We start from the raw sequence: 22950 nt of genomic DNA, 5'->3' as shown, positions 1-22950 counted from the left end.
TTCTCATACAAAATCCACTGTAATTTCGTGTTTTGACGTTTAATAAAAAGTAACTGATTTGACTAGTTCGAAACTAGCCTATTATGTAAATGATAATTTACGACTTATAAAAAAATAACGTAGGTACATCAACCCCAGCCTTCCAGACTTGCGCACACAGTGCCAAGTCAATAAAGTGGGAATTTTAAAATACGAAGACCTTATGGCGTGTCCGAGTATTGACCATGTGTGACGTCATAGCTAGCTTATATTTACAATGGGTCAAGAGCGACCACCGATCAGAAGCCGCCGGCTGACGCGCGCACGCGCCGCCTTAGACAAAATTCATTTTACTTTTTAAAACAAAATTTGCGAAATATCCACTCAGTGGCAAAATACCGTGTGTAAAAGACGTGAAAATGGCTCGATATAATTTTATCGTCGTGTGTCTGTGTGTGTTTTTAAATGTTGTGGTATCACAGTTGGGTAAGTACCTATAAGGAAACTTAAAAAATAACCTTCGCATTTTAGTTGCGGTAGAAAAACTAACTTAGTGGTTTGTTGATGTGAAGATTTACATAGATAAAAACTTAAATTACATGTAAGTAGATAAAAGTTACTTAAGTATTATAACTTAATTAAGTACGTTGCGTTGCAGCTAGCGCTACGCTTAGCTTTTTCACTATTTAACTAACATGCACACTTAAATACTTAAGTACTTACTTAATAGATAAAGTTCCTACTTAATTTACGATACTTGATAATATTGTGCAGACCTCAAACTAAAGTCAAGAGCTAATGAGATGTGCCCTTTATAGGTCACAAGAAATATGGGTCAAGTGAAACGATACATATGCACTATTAGTATCTTAGTTAATGTTTGTTTATCATGTAGATAGTTTTTTTTTTAAAGTTCTTAGTAAGTACCTATGTTATCTATGTATCTGTATACGTATGTATGTAGGTTCCTTCTCTTACTGTTTTCACGTTTATAAAATCCATAGTAATAATTATCTTACTAATTTAGAATAGAATAGAATAACTTTATTCCCAAAACAGTGCAGTACAATAGTAGAGAAGATAAAGATAAGTATACAAATCAAAAATACACTGCCAGGGAAAAGGGACTGACTCAGCTCAGCATGTTGTTGCGAAGGATAGTAGAAATACCACTCTCAGCAACACTGATATTCTGCCAGTACCTAAGTTACGCTTATAAATACTTTGAACTATCGTGCCAACAAAAAGTGTCGGGATTTACTTACAATAAATAAGAGAATAAGCAAATATAATTATGAAGAAAATATATGAATTATGGGATTACGAAAAATATGAAAGTATTAGTCAAAGGTAGATAGTATGCCAAGGGGTTAAAGTATACATAATAGATACGACAAATAAACAGATGTGTAAAATAAAAGCCACAGATAAACAGATACGAGAGAGATTCATAAACAATATATGACAAGTAGATGTGTATAACATAATTATGAAATAAGTATAAAGTTCAGTTACCGACGTTTTTCTGAATATTAAGAAGATATTCCTTAATTTTAAGATATCATTGCCAACGTTTGGCCATATCATAAAGTTTAATCATGTATTTAGTTGCTCATATCGTTAAACGTTTTGTGTTCATTGATCTGGCCAAATCGATCTGAAATGATCAATTCTAAGATCTGGCCACGATATGTATTAACAACTTAGTGATAAATAAATATTACTCTACTTGATAATACTTTGACAAGAAGGTATCAACAGTGGCTGCAAGTTGTCTTCTTACTTGTGGCTCTGCCCACCCCGTTAGGGATTACGGACGTTTGTGTATGTATGTGACAAAATGTAATACTTATTCTTCCAACGAGCGACTTGCCTTGGCGCGAATTTCACCCTATTCTTAGCAGATCATACATTAACAGACAAAACAAAAAAGATTCCAAAGCTTAACCCGAACGTAATAGATTTACTTTGTGTTATATTAAGTATTCATAACGATATAGGTACCTACTAACTTCTCTCTCTCTATTTAAGAGCTGCGCTCTTGTCGGTGGAGTAACCGCCATTCCTCTCTTCTTCCCGCCAAAACCTTCACCTCCCGATACGACACGACCTGCACCTTCTCTTTTATTTGTTTCATAAATGTTATCCTAAGTCTACCCCTTCCTCTCTTCCCTTCAATTTTTCCTTCTATAATGTTTGTTATAAATGAATCGTGTCGTATCAGGTGGCCAATCATATTTCCTCTCCGGTTCTCTACCTACTAACTTAATATGTGTAAATTAAGTACTTAATTGAAGCATCATCACCAGCCCATTAACGTCCCCACTGCTGGGGCACGGGCCTTCCCTATGGATGGATAGGGAGATAGTGCCTTAAACCATCACGCGGGCCCAGTGCGGATTGATGGTTATTAACGACTGCTAATGCAGCCGGGACCAACGGCTTAACGTGCCTTCAGAAGCACGGAAGAGCTCGAGATGAAAACTTTTTTTTGTGGTCACCCATCCTATGACCGGCCTTTGCGAAAGTTGCTTAACTTCAACAATCGCAGACCGAGCGCGTTTACCGCTGCGCCACCGAGTTCCTCGGAGTCCTCCTTGAGCTATACTTAATTGAAGCATAATAACGGCCTTAGTTGCCTGAATTAAATAAATAAAATAAAAAAAATAAGTTAACTCTCCGTCCCGTACCAATTCGTATCGGGCGCAAATATCACCCTCTTTCATTCTTACTTTGTCACACCCCGGACACTTCATACAAACACCCTCGTTTTACACAGACACCACACATTGACGTTATCGTACACGCGCATCTGTATGTGACGTTTGACGCCATACGATTCAAGTCTAAACTGTGTTCAGGGGTGAGGGGGCTAGCTCAGACGCTGGTGGGGAGCGGAGAGTTGAAATTCTATACGTAGTATATTATTCCTTATTGTATGCTTTAGTTTAAAATGGCCGTAAGCCGCTAGAAGTAAGAGAGTGAGTGGACTGTGTTTCACGCGCACAGTAAGAATGAGATTATTGTATAGTATTCGGGGTGTGCTTGAAGTTTAGCATAATTATCTCACATTGAAAATAACACTAACAAACTAACGGCAATGGTATAGTGGTTAGAGCGTTAGGCTCACGATCTGGAGGTCCGGGTTCGATTCCCGATGGGGACGTTGTCGAAATCACTTTAATGAGACTGTCCTTTGTTTGGTAAGGACTTCTCAGGCTTGAATCACCTGATTGTCCGAAAAAGTAAGATGATTCCGTGCTTCGGAGGGCACGGTAAGCCGTTGGTCCCGGCTATTAGCCGTAAAAACACCTCCACCAACCTGCATTGGAGCAGCGTGGTGGAGTATGCTCCATAACCCCTCCGGTTGATTGAGGGGAGGCCTGTGCCCAGCAGTGGGACGTATATAGGCTGTTCATGTATGTATGTATGAAAATAACACTAGTAATTTACAGTGACATTTAACAAATACAAAGGTACTTTACTATTATTATCGTGTTAATAAAGTGCTCGAAATATTAAAAGTTGGCCCGTGCCCTTTCACTATATTTTTATTTACTTGTCGCATTAACATCGATAAGAAAAACATTTCTGGCATAATCATTTAAAAAAATTCGAACAGCAGAATCGAGTTTGTTCCAGACCTAATTCCAATTACTACGGTACATTTTAGTCAACTAACAAACCCAGTTCGATAGGTAACTGCTTAATATACAAAAATAATAGTATCATGCTTGCATCAAACCTGTTTTGGAACGTTCGATTGGACATATTATTTCAAGGTCTTTATTTTTGTGTCTATACGTTTTTAGTTTATAGTAAACTAGTCGTCCCTACGATTTTTGAAAATTCCCCTCAATTTCTCTGGTCTGCCATCATCAGACCCTGACTTCCTTATCATGGGACCACCTTGAGACTATCTCCTTTCGAACAAAAAAAGAATTATCAAAACCGGTTCATAAACGAAGAAGTTATCCCCGAACAAACATAAAAAAATGAAAAAATACGGTCGAATTAAGAACCTCCTCCTTTTTTGAAGTCGGTAAAAATCATTTTCACCACTCCACCTATACGTAGAATCCGTGTGGAAAAGTATGTTTTATTCACTTAGACACAAAGTAGCTTAATTTTATATTACTCGAATATACATAAACCTACACAAACTAATGCCGTAATCCTTGGAGGTACACAGAGCCTTCTGGACGAGCTCCATCTTAGGCCTCGTCAATGCCTTTGGGCAAGTCTGGGGCCAAGAGCAAACCCATCAAAGGTACAAAAGACCCACAACACAGATACGAAAACAAAAGACAACTTACAGCCACTTTTCATAATAAGTTCTATATTTTTATTCGCTGCCTGTCTGGGTTAGAAGAAGTAGTACACTCATTTACACTTTTATAAATACTTATCTAAATATATAAAAGGAGAAACTGACTGACTGACATATCAACGCACAGCCTAAACGGCTGAACATAGGCACTTGAAATTTGGAAGGCACGTAGCTTAGGTACCGTAGAGGTGCACTAAGAAAGGAATTCCCGGAATTCCCACGGAAACGGGAATTAGCGGGAAAATCCTTTTGTATGAAAAATCTAAACCACTTAAGTTAGACGCTTGAAATTTCGCATGCAGGTACCTTAGTAAACTTTAAGCTTAGTTGCAACAGGATATTGCAAAATTCCCACGGGAACGGGAGTTAGCGGGAAAAAACATTTGTATAAAAAAATCTAAACCGCGTAAGACACGAGTAGATGTTTTCAATCTAGCATGCATGCATACTATTGCATACCTTAGTAAATATAAAGTTTAGTTATGGCTGTATTTTGAAAAATGGGAGTTAGCGGGAAAAAAATGTATGAAAAAATCTAAACTGCATAAGTTAGATGCTTGAAATTTGACATGCACTCCCACACACATAAAGATCTCTCTTTTATAACACGCCACGCGGACGAAGTCGCGGGCAAAAGCTAGTTGTAGATACTTATGTAAAATTTGTATTATAGGGATTATCTCTGAAACCCCTGAGCTGATTCGCGATCAAAGTCGCAGGACAAGAAAAATAATCTTGTTTAATATGTCATAATCATAACGTACATTGCTTCTATTTTCCGAATACAAACGAATGCTAATTTACATGTTCATAAGGTATCAGATTTATCGTGTATGAAAATTTGAACTCAGGACCTAGTACTTTATTGTTGTCTTGTTTATAATCAAACCAATGATGCAGAGCTACAAGCATTACTGAAAATCCGCAAAGTACATGAAGACTTACATACATACATAAACTCACGCCCGTAATCCATAATGGGGTGCGCAGAGCCACAAGTAATCAAAGACAACTTGCAGCCACTGTTGATACGATGTCGTAAGCTGGATATGATGAACTTTATGGTGATAAGGGAGCAGCCTATCGCCCATAACATAGTCCATCATGTTAGAGGACACAATCCCTCTGTCGGTTATGAAGACTTATTGAATAAATTAGAGGCCCTACTGGATATAAAACCTGATTAGATCACTGGTGAATTCCCTCAGTTTATTAACATGGTGAACCGACAAATTAGAGGCATTCCCACAATAATGCAGCAATTTGGTTTTTTGTACGGATCTGCAGTAACTCATTATTTTTTACCCATGACTTTGTGAGTCATACTATAAACGAGTTTGCTTTATTGCCGGAGGAAGTAACAAACAAGCAACACTTATACAGATCCGCTAGGATAACAATTATCAGTACCGGGTAACAATCTTAAATGTTCCGCATTTGTCTGGCTAAGGTATACAGTAATACAGTAGTCCAAATTTGCAATAATTCTAGTCAAAAAGAACAAATCACATTAGCAAACCCAGCATTTACCTAATCTAGCTCCAGACTCCAGAAGTAATAAATATAAAAAATATTATAAATTATTTGATTTTATATATTCTATTCACGAATGAAGACCCAGAAGTGGATATCATCTAAGGTTACTCTACAATGATAAATTAATCAGGCCAAAAAATAACTAAGTAGGTTGTTGTCGGAGTATTACTTATTGTGACTACGCTTAATGAAGTCGCTGCCAATATTCTTAATAAAAACACGTTAGCTCAACCACACAAATAATGTACGTAGCATGAATGTGTAATGTTTATTTAAGTACTAATTTGCCTGCTTGTTCTTACCTTAGCTTGTGCACACTGGAGGTTTCACAGCAACACTGTTTTGTCGTCACTATAGGTTTCTCCAACGAGCGGGGCGACAGGCGCTACGCAAACCCGCTCGGATTCACGCAAAACTTCATCCCAAAAATACGCGACAGACTGACATCTGTTCTACACCTGCAACCGCAAAACAGACCCAGCGAATACGTATATCCGTTCAATGATAACAGACCCATATCGAATCCAAACGAGTACTACGATCAATATGGACGGCCCATCTCGTATCCCCCACAATATCCTGGAAATAATTATGACTACTACTCCAGACCTGGTCTACCAACGTGGGGCAACGGAAATTGGCAAAATAATAACGGGCAATGGCAAAATAATCCAGGACAATGGCAAAATAATGGAAGAGAGTCCGATGTAAACTTCCCCATTGACATACCCGCAGAAGCTACACAGCCTCCTTTCCCTGTAAACGGAGATCAGGGTGCGAACGATGATTTTTCAAGTAATAATAAGCCAGGTCTACCTACTGCTCCTATTGCTGACGGCGAATACAGTGAAGGTAAATCCAACGGTGTAAACTTCCCCGGTGATAATTCTGGGATCCCTGCACTACCTCCTCTTTCACCAGTCGCTACAGAAGCTCCAGTGTTACCAACCTTGACACCAGTTCCGGGTTCTGTGGACGCAATAATGACAGAGAAACCTTCAGAGCTGCCACCATTGGCACCAGTATTGACTGAAAAGCCCGTAGAGTTCCTCCCTCTGGCCCCGGTACCTGCGGATTCCAACCAGCCCGCATTCACATCCTCGCCATCGGACACCACAACATTACCACCTCTGACGCCCGTGCCAGCTTCCGAATCAAGAAACAATTTCAACTTTGGCTCTGCAGGACTATTCAGTAATAATTATTTAATTACAATATTTTTTGTTGGGTTTACTGTAAATGTTTCTAATTTTACTGTGAAATCTGGTTTTGGGCGCATGATTGCATGTTGGGTGGCGGTGATTTCTTTTAAAATTGTGTCTTAATTCATAGTGTGTGTGTTTTAAGCCATCAACCTATCTGAACTTACCTCATCAATAATTCAGTTTTCTCCGTTGAAAACCTAATGTACGACATCATAGACCTTCAATGTTGTTGTACCTACTACAAAAATATTTGTAGAGATTTCTTCTCAATACCATACCATGTTTTGACCTATCCAGGGGCTTTGAAAAGTTGTAAACGATTACGAACGGCCTCCGTGGTCCCGTGGTTGAGCGTTGGGCTAACGATCCCGGGTCCCGGGTTCGAATCCCGGTGTGGGACATATCACAAAAATCACTTTGTGATCCCTAGTTTGGTTAGGACATTACAGGCTGATCACCTGATTGTCCAAAAAGTAAGATGATCCGTGCTTCGGAAGGCACGTTAAGCCGTTGGTCCCGGTTACAACTTACTTATGTAAGTAAGCAATCGTTACATGAGCCATGTCAGGGGCCTTTGGCGGCTCAATAGTAACCCTGACACCAGGGTTGATGAGGTTGGTACTCCACCTCACAACCCACACGATAGAAGAAAAAGAAGAACGATTACGAAAAGCAAAATCGAATATTTTTTTTGGGATTGAATTCGTCTTATGTCAATCCTATACATTTCAATGAGGGACTTTCCAAATTACGTTTCTCAAAAATAACATAGATGGCGGTATGAAGACTTTCCTTTTAAACAGAAACAAAACAGATGTAATTGTGTCTGGGTGTAATAAAAAAGGGTCTTCATTGATACCCAAAAACAAAGATAAAAGATGCATATGTCTGTTGTCCATGACAAGGTTAAACGAAGAAATCTGCACAGCGCTATCTATATTGTTTTTGAGAAACGTAGCCAGGAAAGTCGCTCATTGGGTATTTCCTCGTTCAAACTAAGCATTTTGTTTATTAAATAGCAGCACCATTCTAGTAGTCACCTATGTGTGAACGTGTGAATATACGTAAAAAACTCAATGTCAACGTTCAATGGCGACGGGTGATTCACAGTTCATGCTACTCCACGGCAGCATGCCGACCTTAGCCAGGGTGATTACGTCTAAATATCCAAGTAATGCTGATAAATAATGGTCCAGTTTGAAGTTAATACCACCTGATATGGCACCAATTCAAGGCGATTCCTTTATATGTAGCTACGTTTGCACTTGACTACTGCAATTTCGCTTCCAAGAGATTTAATACTTCGCTGTGAAATTGAACAATGAACCACGAGCCGTTGTAGCCTAGTTGGTAGAACGCCTGCCTCTCACTTTGAGGTCGCAGGTTCGAACCCAGCACAGGCCCAAACCAATGATTATCGAATTTGTTTTCGAATTCATGTTGGGATCTTAAATGATTATCACGTGCTCAGCGGTGAAGGAAAACATCGTGAGGAAACCCACATTCGGAGGTATGTAACGTAACCTATATTGGGCTGGTTTTCCCTTTGCGGGTTGGAAGGTCAGACAGGCAGTTGCTTCTGTAAAAACCGGATCTGTCAAATCTTCAGGTTAGGTAAGCGGACCCTGTGAAAAACGGGATAATGCTAGGAAGATGATGATTGGAAATTGAACAATGGAACATAGATTACTGTGATCTGGGGGGTTAAAAAAGCCACATTAAACCAATTTATCTAAAAAATCAATATTGTTATTTGACATTCGCTGACATTGCGCACTAACTTTTATATGCGCAAATGTGAAATTGCAATAATGCTTTTTAGATTAATGGTGTTGATGTGGCCTTTTCAGACCCCCTGCTCGTCATCCCGAGCATGTTAACCGACATATAATCCACATTACATACATACATAAGGTCACGCCTATTTCCTATTGGGGTAGGCAGAGATCACGCATTTCAAAATGTAAAACCAAACCTACTTACCAATTATTGCGAATACAGCTAAATATAATGTAACATAATAATATTTATAAATAAAGCACCAAAAATATGAAGTGCTACTGTTATTTAACTTGATAATTTCAAAATTAAATTTTTTTTACGTAAATTTACTATTTTTACCCAAAGATTAGGCTGAAAATATGGGAAATCGACGGCACTTTTATGTTAAGCACTATATATTTTGAGCATTTTAAATAATGGTGCTATTTTGGTTGTACATCAAGTGGCTCGTGTTTGTTAAATTGAGTGTAGTTGGACAAAAAATGTAGATTGTTGGTTCAACGGACCAGCGTTACGGTCTACCGAATCTACGTTCACTTGTTTTGATATAAAACTAAGTACTTGGTTATTAAGTACCTATATCGAGCTGAAGTTTTTTGAATCATATGAAACATATCGAATATCGGGTTTCAAATTCCGGCTCAGATTCTTAAACATTAAGGGTAGTAATAAACTAATCTCAGCTTCGAGACTGCTCTCAAGATCATGTAAATGTGACAGTCCTTATATAAAAACAGGGACTTGAGCATGATCTAGAGGGCAGTCTCAGCTGAGATTAGTTTATACCAACCTAAATTCGACTTTGAGGTTGCGGATGTTTGGATCATCATCATCAACAGCCTATATACGTCCCACTGCTGGGCACAGGCCTCCCCTCAATCAACCGGAGGGGGTATGGAGCATACTCCACCACGCTGCTCCAATGCGGATTGGTGGAGGTGTTTTTACGGCTAATAGCCGGGACCAACGGCTTAACGTGCCCTCCGAAGCACGGAATCATCTTACTTTTTCGGACAATCAGGTGATTCAAGCCTGAAGAGTCCTTACCAAACAAAGGACAGTCTCACAAAGTGATTTCGACCATGTCCCCATCGGGAATCGAACCCGGACCTCCAGATCGTGAGCCTAACGCTCTAACCACTAGACCACGGAGGCTGTTGTTTGGATCATAAACAATAAAATTGATATCACTGGGTTTCCAGGATTTGTGCCCGGTTAATTGCAATAAGTACGCCCCTTGGGTAAGTGGCGGCCCTAGGGCGGTGCGAGGTGTGCCACCGCACCGGGCACCAAAATGGGGGGGTAACTTCATTGGGTAGGTTGCTCATACTGGGTGGCAGTAATCAATATTTTTTATTTCAAGGGGTGAGGGGTGCTATTTTGAGTTCTTTTTTACCTTTGATGAGTTGACTCTTGGCCCCATACTTGCCCGAAGGTATTGAAGTCCTCAGAAGTCCTCAAAAGGCCCAGAAGGTGCCTGTTTTTTTTTTATATTTAAACAAAATTACATACATATACACTTTAATACTATCGCCAAACTACAACCGTAGTTTGTTCACTATGGCTAAGCACCCGGGTTATATGCGTTCGGAAATTCAGAAGACGGCAGAGAATTCCTCTCCTTAGCAGTGCGCATAATGAAGGACGATGCGAAGCGCTTTGTGTGAATAGTTGGGATATCCACCAAATAGGGATGGAACCCGGCCGGACGTCTGGAAGTCCGAAGATAAAAGGGGGATGGTGAAATGAGCTCGAGTAGATCGCAGGCACACTCCCCAAAGTGCAGTCTGTAGAATACCGACATACTGGCGACTTTTCACCGATGTGCTAAGGAGTGTAGCTTAGCTGTTAGCCGCGTGTTGCTGATCATCCTCTAGTCTCTGCGCTCCACTGAGTCCAAAGCGGCAAGGTCTCGCGCCACCGGAATATTTTGCTATGGCCGCCACTGCCTTAGGTACCTACACGACACGGCGAAGAAGGTGTATACAGAGAGTTAGTGACATCATAACGAAAACTTTCAGGGATGATACAGACCATGATTCTGAGTTGATATCAAGTGGAATTTTCCGTCGCAAAAGTATGGAACTGAAAATTTTCCTACAGCAAATTTCACTTGATGTCAACTCAGAATCATGGTCTGAATCATCCCTCACAGTATTCGTTACGATGTCACTAACACCCTTTATATTAATACACCTCTGCCTACCTCTTAGAGGATACAGACGTGATGACATGTCATGATATGATATAAGTACTTTCTTTCTAATCGATACGGCACAGCCTACCCACAACAAATTATCCACCACGATGCTCCACTGCAAGCTTTCTAGCATTCAAATTCTAGTCTTGAGACGTCCGATATAACCTATTCCGTAATCCTTATCAAGCTCTACAGAGCTGCTAGCCAATATAAAGACATCTTTCATGGCGTGAGCACGCGTTTACTTATGGGTTTTGTTTACTCCATAAGTTTAACTGCGCTGCTGCGCTTTTAAATCCTAAGGATACATTCCAGGTATTCAAGGCCACTGGTCATTCGTTAAGCATTAAAAAATAATAAGAAAAGTGTTATAAAAACCTCCCTAGCTCGTTTGATAGCGACGGCAGAAAGTCACTATTACATCTTCCATCCATAATTATTCTGATCAAAATAAAGAGAAACAATATAGGTATATATAGGTAGGCCGCAATATAATTATACCTATGTACATGTACATATATACATTTTTATATATGCTTCTGCCATTATATTTATTGTAGTTTCAAATAATTATGTACCCGAGTAATGAGAAAATAGGTAATTATTGAGGAGCTCGATGACGCAGCGGTAAACGCGCTCGGTCTGCGATTGTTGAAGTTAAGCAACTTTCGCAAAGGCCGGTCATAGGATGGGTGACCACAAAAAAAAGTTTTCATCTCGAGCTCCTCCGTGCTTCTGAAGGCACGTTAAGCCGTTGGTCCCGGCTGCATTAGCAGCGATGATGGTTTAAGGCCCGATCTCCCTATCCATCCATAGGGAAGGCCCGTGCCCCAGCAGTGGGGACGTTAATGGGCTGATGATGATGAGGTAATTATCACGCTAAACCTCGACAGCGCCATCTATATTATTTCCGGGAAACATAGCCAGGAAGTCCCTCATTCCATCTATCGTACAAGTTGTATATCTATATGTAGATAATATTTTTCCGATGGTACAGTGTGCTTGCGAAGATAATTTCTCGAGTATGTACAATGACAAGGAAAATCTTAAACATAACACGATGCCGTTAATGGTTACTCAAATAGCTTCATAAGTATAAATATGCACATACCACAAACCTTACTATGTTTTATCCAGTTCTTGTGTGGAGTTTGAAAGAATGCACAATAACTTTATTATTCATAGTTTAGTTTCAAACTACTAGGAGATAAAACATACCCACTTTAAGACTGCCCTCAAGATCATGTCAATGTGACAGTTCTTATATAACAAAACAGAGACTTGAGATTGGTCTTGAGGGCAATCTCAGCTGAGTTTAATTTAGTTTATTAATACCACCACCGGTCTTTTCTAATTTTGTGTGGATGACGAGTTGGTATAGGCTGGCAACCTCATCCATAGCGTTATATCGTTTTCACAGGAAATAACAATAAGAAAAAGAAAGGTAAGTAGTTCCGTTCTCCAGCCAAGTTCCAAGTAGTGAACTACAGAAAAAAAAAACACTTGAAACGACTGAATCTACTTCAAAAGTGGATGGTAGACTCTTCTGAACTAGTCTTCCTCCCACAGAAGTTTCCGAGGCTAGCATGATTTTCAACTAGTAATCAGACCATTAATGAATCCCGTCTTCCCTCTATGACCTCACACATGCTGCATACGCATGACAGCGGCGGTCCGCCCAAGGCGGTTTCAACGCGACTTGCATAACTATTGTCTTGGCGAGTTTTCCTTACCACAGACGATCTTCTGTCAGTCTTGTTGCGTCTTTTGCAACTTGATAACACAAAATAGCACCACGCCTGTATCCCCGAAGGGGGTAGGCAGAGGTGTATAATATGTACAGCCACTCTCCGCCAACTATGTATATTTTAAGTCTCATTTGGGGGCCATGAACTGGGCACAAATCCTGGAAACCAGGCGATATCCTTCCGGCCAAGTAGTTAATGCCATCTGCGGCAAATCCACAATAAGTCACGTCAAAAAAAAACTCATATAGTCAAATTCAATGGTTTAAAGCCCGAGCTTCTTTTGCAAGTGCTTTACTTCAGTTTTTGAGTATTGAATAACTCCTTCTAGTAGAAAAACTCGTCCTCCGTCAGCTATTGTCCCACTCCGGAACGGTTTTCTCCAAACTTACCTCACAATCCTCAGAGTCGAAGTTAGCGCCCCGCTGGGTACTCTCAGACAAGACGAGATGACAACGCTCAGCCATTCGAGCCAGAGATTAATGGAACCTACACAGATTTTTTATGAAACTGAGCAGCTTGGTATTTTGTTATAAATAAAAAAAATACATAGGGTGTTAGTGACACCGTACCGAACACTGAGGGGATGATTAAGCTCATGATTCTGAGTTAATATCAAGTGGATTTCTCCGTCGCAAAATTCATGTTTTTTTTAAATAAAATAAGCTAATTAAATTGCAATGATTAGTGATATGTGTGATTCATAGCTTCTGAAATTGATTTTATTGCTCATTGTGATCCTGTTGCAAGTACTTACATACCGGTGACATCAGAATATGTGACCACACCACAAGGCCGCGGTCAATTCAATGAGACATATTGACCTATTAAGCTCCGTTTCCACCAAAACAACGAAATGAAAAGTGTGGTCACGTGAGCTGAGATGTTCGCTTTTGTCTCGAAAGATAAAAAATAATAAAAAATAAAAAACGTTTATTTCTTCTTCTACAAACAATCTTATAAACTACCATACTAACAAAAAAAGTAATTAAATTGGGACCGTATGCAGAAGACAGGAGCCCAAACTAGGTTGACCCTGTATCTTGGGATCCTGGTCTCCCCCCACGAACCACATTTCGTACTCATATAAAAGTATAATAAACATTCAAAATGTGTGTGTGTGTGTGTGTGTTTGTTTGAATGTGTATGTGTGTGTGTGTGTGAGTGTGTATGTATTCGTGCTCTTAGACTTGACAATTTTATTAGTAGGTAAAATTGGTATATTTACACGGTGCAATCTTTTTCTTTTATCATTATAATTACAACTCATTGCAAATATACAGGGTGTTAGTGACATCGTAACGAATACTAAGGGGGCTGATTTAATTTTCCATTTTTCATATCTCTGTACTGTACGCTTCGGTGTAATAGGCAAACGGCTTGTGTGCTTTAATTTGTGTTGGTGTTTTGTTTCCTTATATTTATCTCATGACGATCGTCTAGCTGATGTGCATTGAATATATTTTCATAAATATATTTTTTACTCTTCATTTAAGTACTTATAAGGTTTATTTTGAAGGAAAAACGATTATTGTATGCCATGCGAATGTATTATAAGGATCCACAGCGTTACGTCCACTGCAAACTTATCAATTCCCTTTTATCATATCCTCCTGCAGCCCAGATTTTCAGACACAATAGCTTCTTTTTCTTTTGTTTGGGGTTTTATGCCAGCCCCATAAACAACATGGTCTGGTTTAGATAAGGATTTTGTGCCTTGAGACCAAAAGTTTTGTAAAAAAACTTTATGTTAACCATGAGCAAATGCGAAAATTGGCGTTTAGTTCACATTTTTGATTATATTTACTTATTTTCTATTGTTATGCTTTCAGCGAATGTTTTATTACTTATTTATTTTTTTCAACTTGAGATTAGACTTATCCACATTATAAAGGATTATTTTAGGTTGCTTATCATTCCGCGCATGTATACCCCAACTAAGAGGATCTTCTTCAGAACGTATTTAAAAAAAAAATAAAGATGTAAGGCGACTCTACAGCTTTAACTAGTTATTGTTATAACATTTGCGAAATTGTTAAAATATTTAATTGTGCAACGCTTTGTATTTGTATCCAATATATAGGTATCTACTTTGACCGCTTGCGCTATCTACTCTATCATAAAATAATTAATAATACTGCGTTGGCCTACAAGCCCAAACACCTCCATCAACCTGCAGTGGAGCAGCGTGGTGGATAATTGCTCCATACCCCCTCCGTTTGATTGAAAGAAAGCCTGAGCCGTGGCCAGGACGTATATAGGCTGTTTATTATTAAAATACCCTCAGACACGACTATTATATTCGGCATAACATTTCCTTTACTCAGTTCAATAGCATAAACTCACAACTATATCTCAATTGGGGAAGTCAGGGATACATCCATCGCTAGATGAACTAAGTACCCACACCTGTGGCAAGCTGTATCACCGTATATAATGGTCCAGCCAGCTGTGTTAGTGAAAGCTGCACTTAAGATAAATTAACGTCAGGTTTTAGGTCATTGGTGCAAGTTCAGTACCGGTTCAGTTTAATAAACGTGCCTTTTACAGGTGACCCTTGCGAGTTGGATGGTGTGACGGGATACTGCGTGCCGATCTACAACTGTGACCGGTTCGTGAAGCTGCTGCACCAGTCCAAGTCCAACCCAGCTCTGGTGCGGATGCTCAGAGCAGCCCACTGCGGTTTCGAGGGGAACGATCCGAAGGTCAGATTCTTTATCACTTCTAACATCCAGATAGATGTTAGTATCCATGGAGCCTCTATCCGCCTAAGGTTAATGCTTGATATAGACCCCATCTCTTTGTCGTCATTATTTACTCCGTCATATCGTATTTGAGAATACAGGGTGTTAATGACATCGTAACGAAAACTTTGAGGGATGAAATTCCACTTGATATCAACTCAGAATCATGGTCTGAACCATCCCCCTGAGCATTCGTTACGGTGTCACTAACACCCATACCTACTTGTATGGCTATGGCTACCTGTATATACTTGTATGGCTTATAACGACCTGTACCTTATTATTACTATCACAATCGTGATATATGAAAAGGAAAGAAAAATAACTAGCCAATTCACTCAACAGGTATGCTGCCCAGGTCAAGCGCTGCCTATCCCCACCGCCCCGCCGCCCACTTTCCCCCCCGCTCCTACCGAGCCCCCCACTCAACCTCCGACTCAGCCCCCTACTCAGCCCCCCACTGCCAAGCCTGAAGAGAAAGCAGCAGACACTGACGCCAGCGACTACGTCAGCAGTCTACCTGCGCCACCATACTGTGGGTTCAGTAATGCCACTCTTGGGAGGGTGGTAGGAGGCGTTGACGCTCGACTTGGTACGTTGTTTCGTCGTGAAAGGATAATAATAATTTAGGATTATTCAGGACTAACAACCTCCATGGTCTAATGTCATTGATCTGGAAGCTCGGGTTCGATTCCCGCTGGGGACATTGTCGAAATTACTTTGTGAGACTGTCCTTTGTTTGGTAATGTTTGTCCGAAAAAGTAAGATGATTAGGTACTTTGTAGAGCACGTTAAGCAGTTGGTCCCAGCTCCACCAACCCGCAGCATAGAATAAAGAAATAATACTACGTATAGAACGGCAACTCTCTGCTCCAGCAGCTGAGCTAGCTCTAGGTAAAATCTCGGTCAAATTAGGTATTGTACCTGGCAGCCCTCGAACGTCACACACACAGTTGCGCGTATACGATAATGTCAATGTGTAGTGTCTGTGTAATACGAGGTTCTTTGTATGAAGTGTCCGGGGTGTGCCACCAGTGAAGCAGCGTGGTGTAGCTCCATACCGCCTCCGGTTGATTAAGGGGATGCCTGTGCCCAAAAGAGAGACGCATATAGTCTATTAAAATTATAGAAGTTTAATACAAAAGTTTCCACACCTTTTTATTTTTCCCCTCGGGTTGCGTTTTTCTGCTATTCGATCAAAATTTTCCAAATTCTTCGTGTTTCCTAAACACTTTTGATCTGCACTCTGCAGGTGACTTCCCCTGGATGACACTACTTGGCTACAAGAAGCCAAGCCACACCGCCTGGCTATGTGGAGGGACCCTGGTCTCCCCCAAGCATGTGCTCACTGCCGCCCATTGTATCTTCGGACAGGAGAAGTCTCTGTAAGTACACATACATAGATAACTTCACGCCTATATCCCCGAAGGGGTAGGCAGAGGTGCAAGAATAGTATATTATTACACATACTCGACGCCAGCTATGTTTAAAGTCCAAGGAACGCATTTTCCATTAACATGGTACAAGTCCTGGAATCTACGTGAAATCAATTATCTGTGATCCAAACATGGATTCACATTAACATAGTCGAATTCAATGGTTTAAGGTCCAAGAGGGGATTCGAACAGGGCTATTACGTTTGCAAGCACCCTGATCATAAGCGTTCCTTTTTACTTTTCCGTAGCAAATTCTTCCGTCAGGAGAAAAAAACCTGCTTTACTGAAAAATCAAAGGGGTCACTAGAAATTAGGGCTATCGAATACCGATTTTTATCAATACCGGTATTAATACCGTATATTTTTTCTCAATACCCGGATCCCGGGTTACCGGTATCGAAAAAAATATGCGTATTTTTTTGGAATCATGCGAAATCTAATGTTGTTTTATAGATAACTTTAAAGTGAAAATCTCGTATGCGGTTTTCTGAAAAATCACACTCTGATATGGTTTTTGTTAACAAAACCTCGCAAGAGACACGGTATTTTCAATACACGTAAAAGTAACATGTCTGTTTCGGGTGAGAGCCCTCGGCGCTACCCATTTGTCCGGCCCAGTAGTTACTGCCATTTGCGGCAAACCTTCAATAAGTCACGTCAAAAAAAAATCAAAAGTCTGTTTCGAGAACTTTATGAATTTTTTTTTAAAAGGCGCTTACTACGTTTTGAGCCCTACTGGAAAGAGGCTTCAATATAAAATTGTAGTAGTTAATAACTGGGATCGTAATAAAGACACGTAGTCTATTAAAAGCCTGAGCCCTGGATGGCCTGGTTGGTAGTAAATCAATACAGCGGAACGCAGACTAAAAATAGACGCCCGGGCTGCATTTATGCACGGGGCGGCTGCGAGGATTTCTGGAATCATGAATTTCCCGTCGCAAACTTCAAGCCATTTAGTGCTTTTTTTTTAATTGTGTTCAATACTATATCAAGTGGAATTTCCAGGCGAAATATTCAGGAAAATTTCACTTAATATCAACACAGAATGATTAAAGTTTTCGTTACGGTGTCCCTAACATCCTGCATTACGTACGACTCATACACAGTTAATGACAATGATAAACATGCATTTACATCAATAAACTATAATGTATGTGTACCTATCTGATTGGTATGTACAGTCACGAGCAATATAATGTACCCACTTTAGGACTCTGTCGCACTAACATATTTGACATTTAGTGAGACTTATAGTTCAATTTGTCAAAAAAGTTAATGTGACATGGTACCAAAGTGTATACATATTAATGCTCGTGACCGTACCACATGCATTAATAATTCCATCGTTGTATTATTGTTACTACAATAATAACTGTCATAGATAGTGTTTTATAGTTGCAATTGAGCCACTTGGCAGTGATTTGACCTATTACTTTAATATCGCGCTATTTATAATCTGCGTCGTCGGGACTCGGGATCTGTTTAAAAAAATAAAATATACTGACGGTCGCAAGTCAATATATTTTTGAAAACATTATTCATGTGCGTAAAAATGTATCTCTCCTTCCGAGAAACTGCGAAAGGCATACTTACTTATAATACAAGAAATAAAAATAAAATTGCTATTCAAAATTCTAGATTAAGTAAATTAAATTCATCTTTTTTGGGGTTTAAAATACGAGATAATATTTTACATTTGTCAGAAAATAAATTTGAAGCTCATGTGCAGCACACTTTAGTAAAATAGCTTATTATAAATCTTAGATTAATGACTACCTAAATGATAAAAATGTCTGGTATTGAATGTGTTCCTCTAGTTATTAAATAACTTGTAATGTATACCCTGTTGATTTAAAAGATGCGTTGCTGTTGCAGTTTCTTGTCATTTCTTCTCCTCAGCCATAACACCTTGCGAAATGACGTAAATTCAAAAATGTTAAATTGACAAAAAATAAGAGTGGTCGCTGTAGTCCAGTGGTTGTGCGTTGAGCTCACGATCCGGAGGTATCGGGTTCGGTTTCGTCATCCGTCGTTTTATTAGAACATTGCAAGATGTTTTTTACTTTTATTTAGAGGCTTTTAATATAACAGCCCCAACAAACATGTTTGTCAAAAACTGATAAAAATCATAATGATCACCCAATTAAGATGATACGTGCTTCGGAAGGCACGTTAAGCAGTCAGTCTTGGCAACAATTTAACTAATAAATACTTACTGAGTCTTAGTTACCTTAAGCCTTTGCTTTGATGGCTCAACACTACCATATTTAGGGTTGAGCCTCGTGCCGGATTTGAACCTGTGATATCACAATCACAATAAGAATCAAGAGTTCTTCCAACTGCGCCACCACGGCCTACAAATAAAACATTACTGAGGTTTATTATGTATTGTTGTCTATATTATAAACAATTCCACGACCAGTTATTGAAATAACTAATTTGCATATACAACCTGTATAACTTATTTAAACAGGTTGCACGGGTGGATCTTGCTAGTAATATAATTAACTACAATTTTTTTTTTTTATTTATTTTATTTTCTTATAAAATATTTTCCAAGTATTTACTTACTTAATTAGTACATAATCATCATGATGGACTAATGTTATGGGCGATAGGCTTATCCCTTATCACCATAAGGTTCATCATATCCATCTTTGGACTTCGTATCAACAGTGGCTGCAAGTTGTCTTTGATTACTTGTGGCTCTGCCCACCCCATTAGGGATTACGGGCGTGAGTTTATGTATGTATGTATGTAATTAGTACATAATTAATATGAATTTATCATACTTGATTTTATGAATAAGTACCACTAACTACGTCCAAGATTTTTTTAAAACTAATATAGGCTCACGTTTGAACACAATCTCATGGTGAGTGACGATAGGGTCTAGGGTGGATCACGCTTACCTAGCAAATGCCTATTCAATCTAGCCCTGAAGACTCCCCAGATTATAACGAGTTGGAAAAACAGACGACGGCCGACAGTTCCAATTTAATTGAGTAATTTCCTATGTCAAACATAAATTATGAAATTCTGATTACCTACTAAATAAAAACAGATCTAAAGGTGACGTAAAACGTTTTCAAGGGTGAATATCAAAATATGTCAAGTTTGGTGGCGAACTTTCATATTATTTTTTCGATGAAACTTGGCTTTTTTTTGGCGGGAAACGGGAACGAGACAGTTGCTTTCTTCATTGAGTAATCTAAATAATTAATACGTTAATGATCGCATTAAGTTAGTCGGAAGACATTCGCGAGTGTTATTATATTGGAGTATTCAATAAACAAAGTGTATCTGCCTATTTTCGTGGCAGGAAGCCGCTTCATAACTCAAAAGTTTATGCGGACTTTTGAGTTAATTCGTTTGGGGTTCGGAGTAGGAGTCTACTCCGAGGGTGGGTGCTTAGGTTTCATCATCATCACCTTTACATTAATCATCAAGAAAAAAAATACGTCAGACATGGCTGTATGGGCATAGTTCCCTTTGCCTTACCCTTCGGGGAAAACAAAAAAAAAAGAAACTTGACATTTTGATATTCACCCTTAACTGACATTTTGAAACTCATAAATAATGAATTTTAATAAAAAATGTAATATAATAAGTGCAACATTTTGTAAACGTTTTTCTATAACGTCACAGGTTGCTTTTTGACGTTTAGTAAAAAGCAACTAAATTGAGTAGTTGGAAACTACCCTATTAAAGTAAACTTGTCAACTTTAACGTCCACGCTTTGTTGCACTTTACGCTTTACTATATATGATCAGAATAGTAACTACCTACATATCATTATTCTTAGCATATCATCTGATATTTTAACTACTTACATATAAATGGATTGGCAAAAAACTAGAATTACGACTCTGCCTTTTTTTAAGCGGACTATGCATACAGCATAGCTAATAGAGGTGACCACAGCCATTAGTCACTGGAAAAATCACTCTTAAGGTCCAACACACTAGAGCACCGTGGAAATTATTCGAGAGTGTCCAGCCACATTTCCAAAGAATAACACTAGGTATAGAATGGCAACTCTCCGCTCCCCACCTGCGACTGAGCTAGGTCTACCTCACCCCCTCGGTCTTACTTTAGTCTTCAATCGTATGAGCGTCCGTCACACGTCACACACACACAGATACGCGTGTACGATAACGTCAATGGTAGTGCCCGGGGTGTGACCTCGACATCATAGAGTTGGAGTTGGATATGCCTCCTGGGGTGCTGGGCATAACACTAGATGCCTTTGGCACGCAGTCCTCAAATCTTTGATGTGGTCTTTCGGAGTTTTTTCTCATCCCAAACCATAGCTGGTCCCGGCTTCCACTTACTGTAGTAAATAGGTACTTAATCGCTACATGGGCCTATGGCGGGTCAATAATGACCCTAACACTATGGTTGCCAAACCCTGTCACCAGGTTGAGGGTTGATAATCCACCTCACAACCCACACGATAAGAAGAAGATCCCATAGATTCGCACGAATTAGCCGGAAATAGGGTAGTTTCCAACTAGTCATATCAGTTACTTTTTACTAAACGTCTTTTTTTTTGACGTGACTTATTGTAGATTTGCCGCAGATGGCATTAACTACTTGGCCGGACAAATGGGGAGCGCTGAAGGCTCTCACCAGGTACAACGTTTAAGACAACAGGCCTGAGGGTGCCCAGTTGGGCGCGAACCTCGGCTCAGGGCGTCGTCTGAGAGGAAAAATATTTGAAAGAATTAATCGACCCTAGTGGGTCGATAGCGATAAGCGCTGAATGAGGGAAATCGTCGACCACGCCGGCGGGGTCAGTATCGGTGCCCTGAAGTTTACTAAACGTCAAAACACGAAATTACTATGGAATCTGTATGAAAAAGCACACTGTGACTACCTTACCTAATCTATGATAGTCTATCATAGAGGTAATAAACACAGTATCACCATGGTCTTATAAATAAGTTGATTTACTATTATGCTAATCACTAATAACCATTAAATATTGTGAATTGCAAATTGCTATTTTATCATTAAACTGACAGAAAAATACATAAATAACTCATGATAAATTAGTTGTTCTTAATTGTGACAAACATCTATTACAGTTAGGTATTTTAGATAATATTACGTACTACTTAAACTATTTTTGCATGGTTTGTAACTGTTTATTTTGCAAAATAAATGATTTGATTTGATTTACGTAGATGCAAACCATTATACGTTGCGATACGTAACAGTGAAGCGTAAGTAGGGTACTCATGCGGTGAATGTACCTCTGACTACCCCAATTGGGAATATTATCATGAACTTCATCATCATCATCATCAGCCCATTAACGTCCCCACTGCTGCGGCACGGGCCTTCCCTATGGATGGATAGGGAGATCGGGCCTTAAACGATGGTTTACGCAGGCCCAGTGCGGATTGATGGTTATTAACGACTGCTAATGCAGCCGGGACCAACGGCTTAACGTGCCTTCCGAAGCATGGAGGGGAGTTTTCAAGATGAAAACTTCTTTTTTGTGGTCCAATGACCGGCCTTTGCGAAAGTTGCTTAACTTCAACAGTCGCAGACCGAGCGCGTTTACCGCTGCGCCACCGAGCTCCTCTATCATGAACTTATTTTATGTTAATTACTTTTTGGTAGTTAATAGTAGGGCTGGCACAAGAAGACCTAGAAGCACTTACATTGACCAAATTGTAGTTGTCCTTAAAAAAGGTTTAGTACGATCTACTCTGAACCGGCGTGCGTGTATGAAGCGATTGATGAATGTGGAGGAAGCAAGAGAAGTGTGTCAATATCGCAAATGGAATTAGAATTCCATTTGACACGGTCGAAAACCACTTTGAGAGACTGTCCTTTGTTTGGCTAGGATTTTGCAGGCCTGGTTATGATCACCTGATCACCTGGTTGTCCGATAAAGAAAGATGATTCCGTGCTCCGGAAGGCACGTTGAACTTTTGGTCCCGGGCTACTTGGCCAAATGCGTCCACCAACCCGCAGTGAAA

The 22950-nt window shown here is 39.6% G+C and overlaps 1 protein-coding gene across 1 annotated transcript in view; it reads left to right on the top strand.

Moving 5' to 3' along the window:
* The first annotated feature begins 272 nt into the window (after nt 1-272).
* Nucleotides 273-22950, top strand: part of LOC126380311 (uncharacterized) — a 28950-nt gene continuing 6272 nt past the window's right edge. The window contains exons 1-5 of the mRNA XM_050029640.1: nt 273-465; nt 6203-7039; nt 15328-15482; nt 15867-16113; nt 16774-16906. Of these exons, the coding sequence (XP_049885597.1) occupies nt 399-465; nt 6203-7039; nt 15328-15482; nt 15867-16113; nt 16774-16906 (1439 nt within the window). The 5' untranslated portion in view covers nt 273-398. The remainder of the gene's footprint in view (nt 466-6202; nt 7040-15327; nt 15483-15866; nt 16114-16773; nt 16907-22950) is intronic.

This window comes from Pectinophora gossypiella, chromosome Z (genome assembly GCF_024362695.1).
Source record: "Pectinophora gossypiella chromosome Z, ilPecGoss1.1, whole genome shotgun sequence".
Lineage (NCBI taxonomy): Eukaryota > Metazoa > Arthropoda > Insecta > Lepidoptera > Gelechiidae > Pectinophora > Pectinophora gossypiella.
This window is presented reverse-complemented; position numbering and strand designations above follow the sequence as displayed.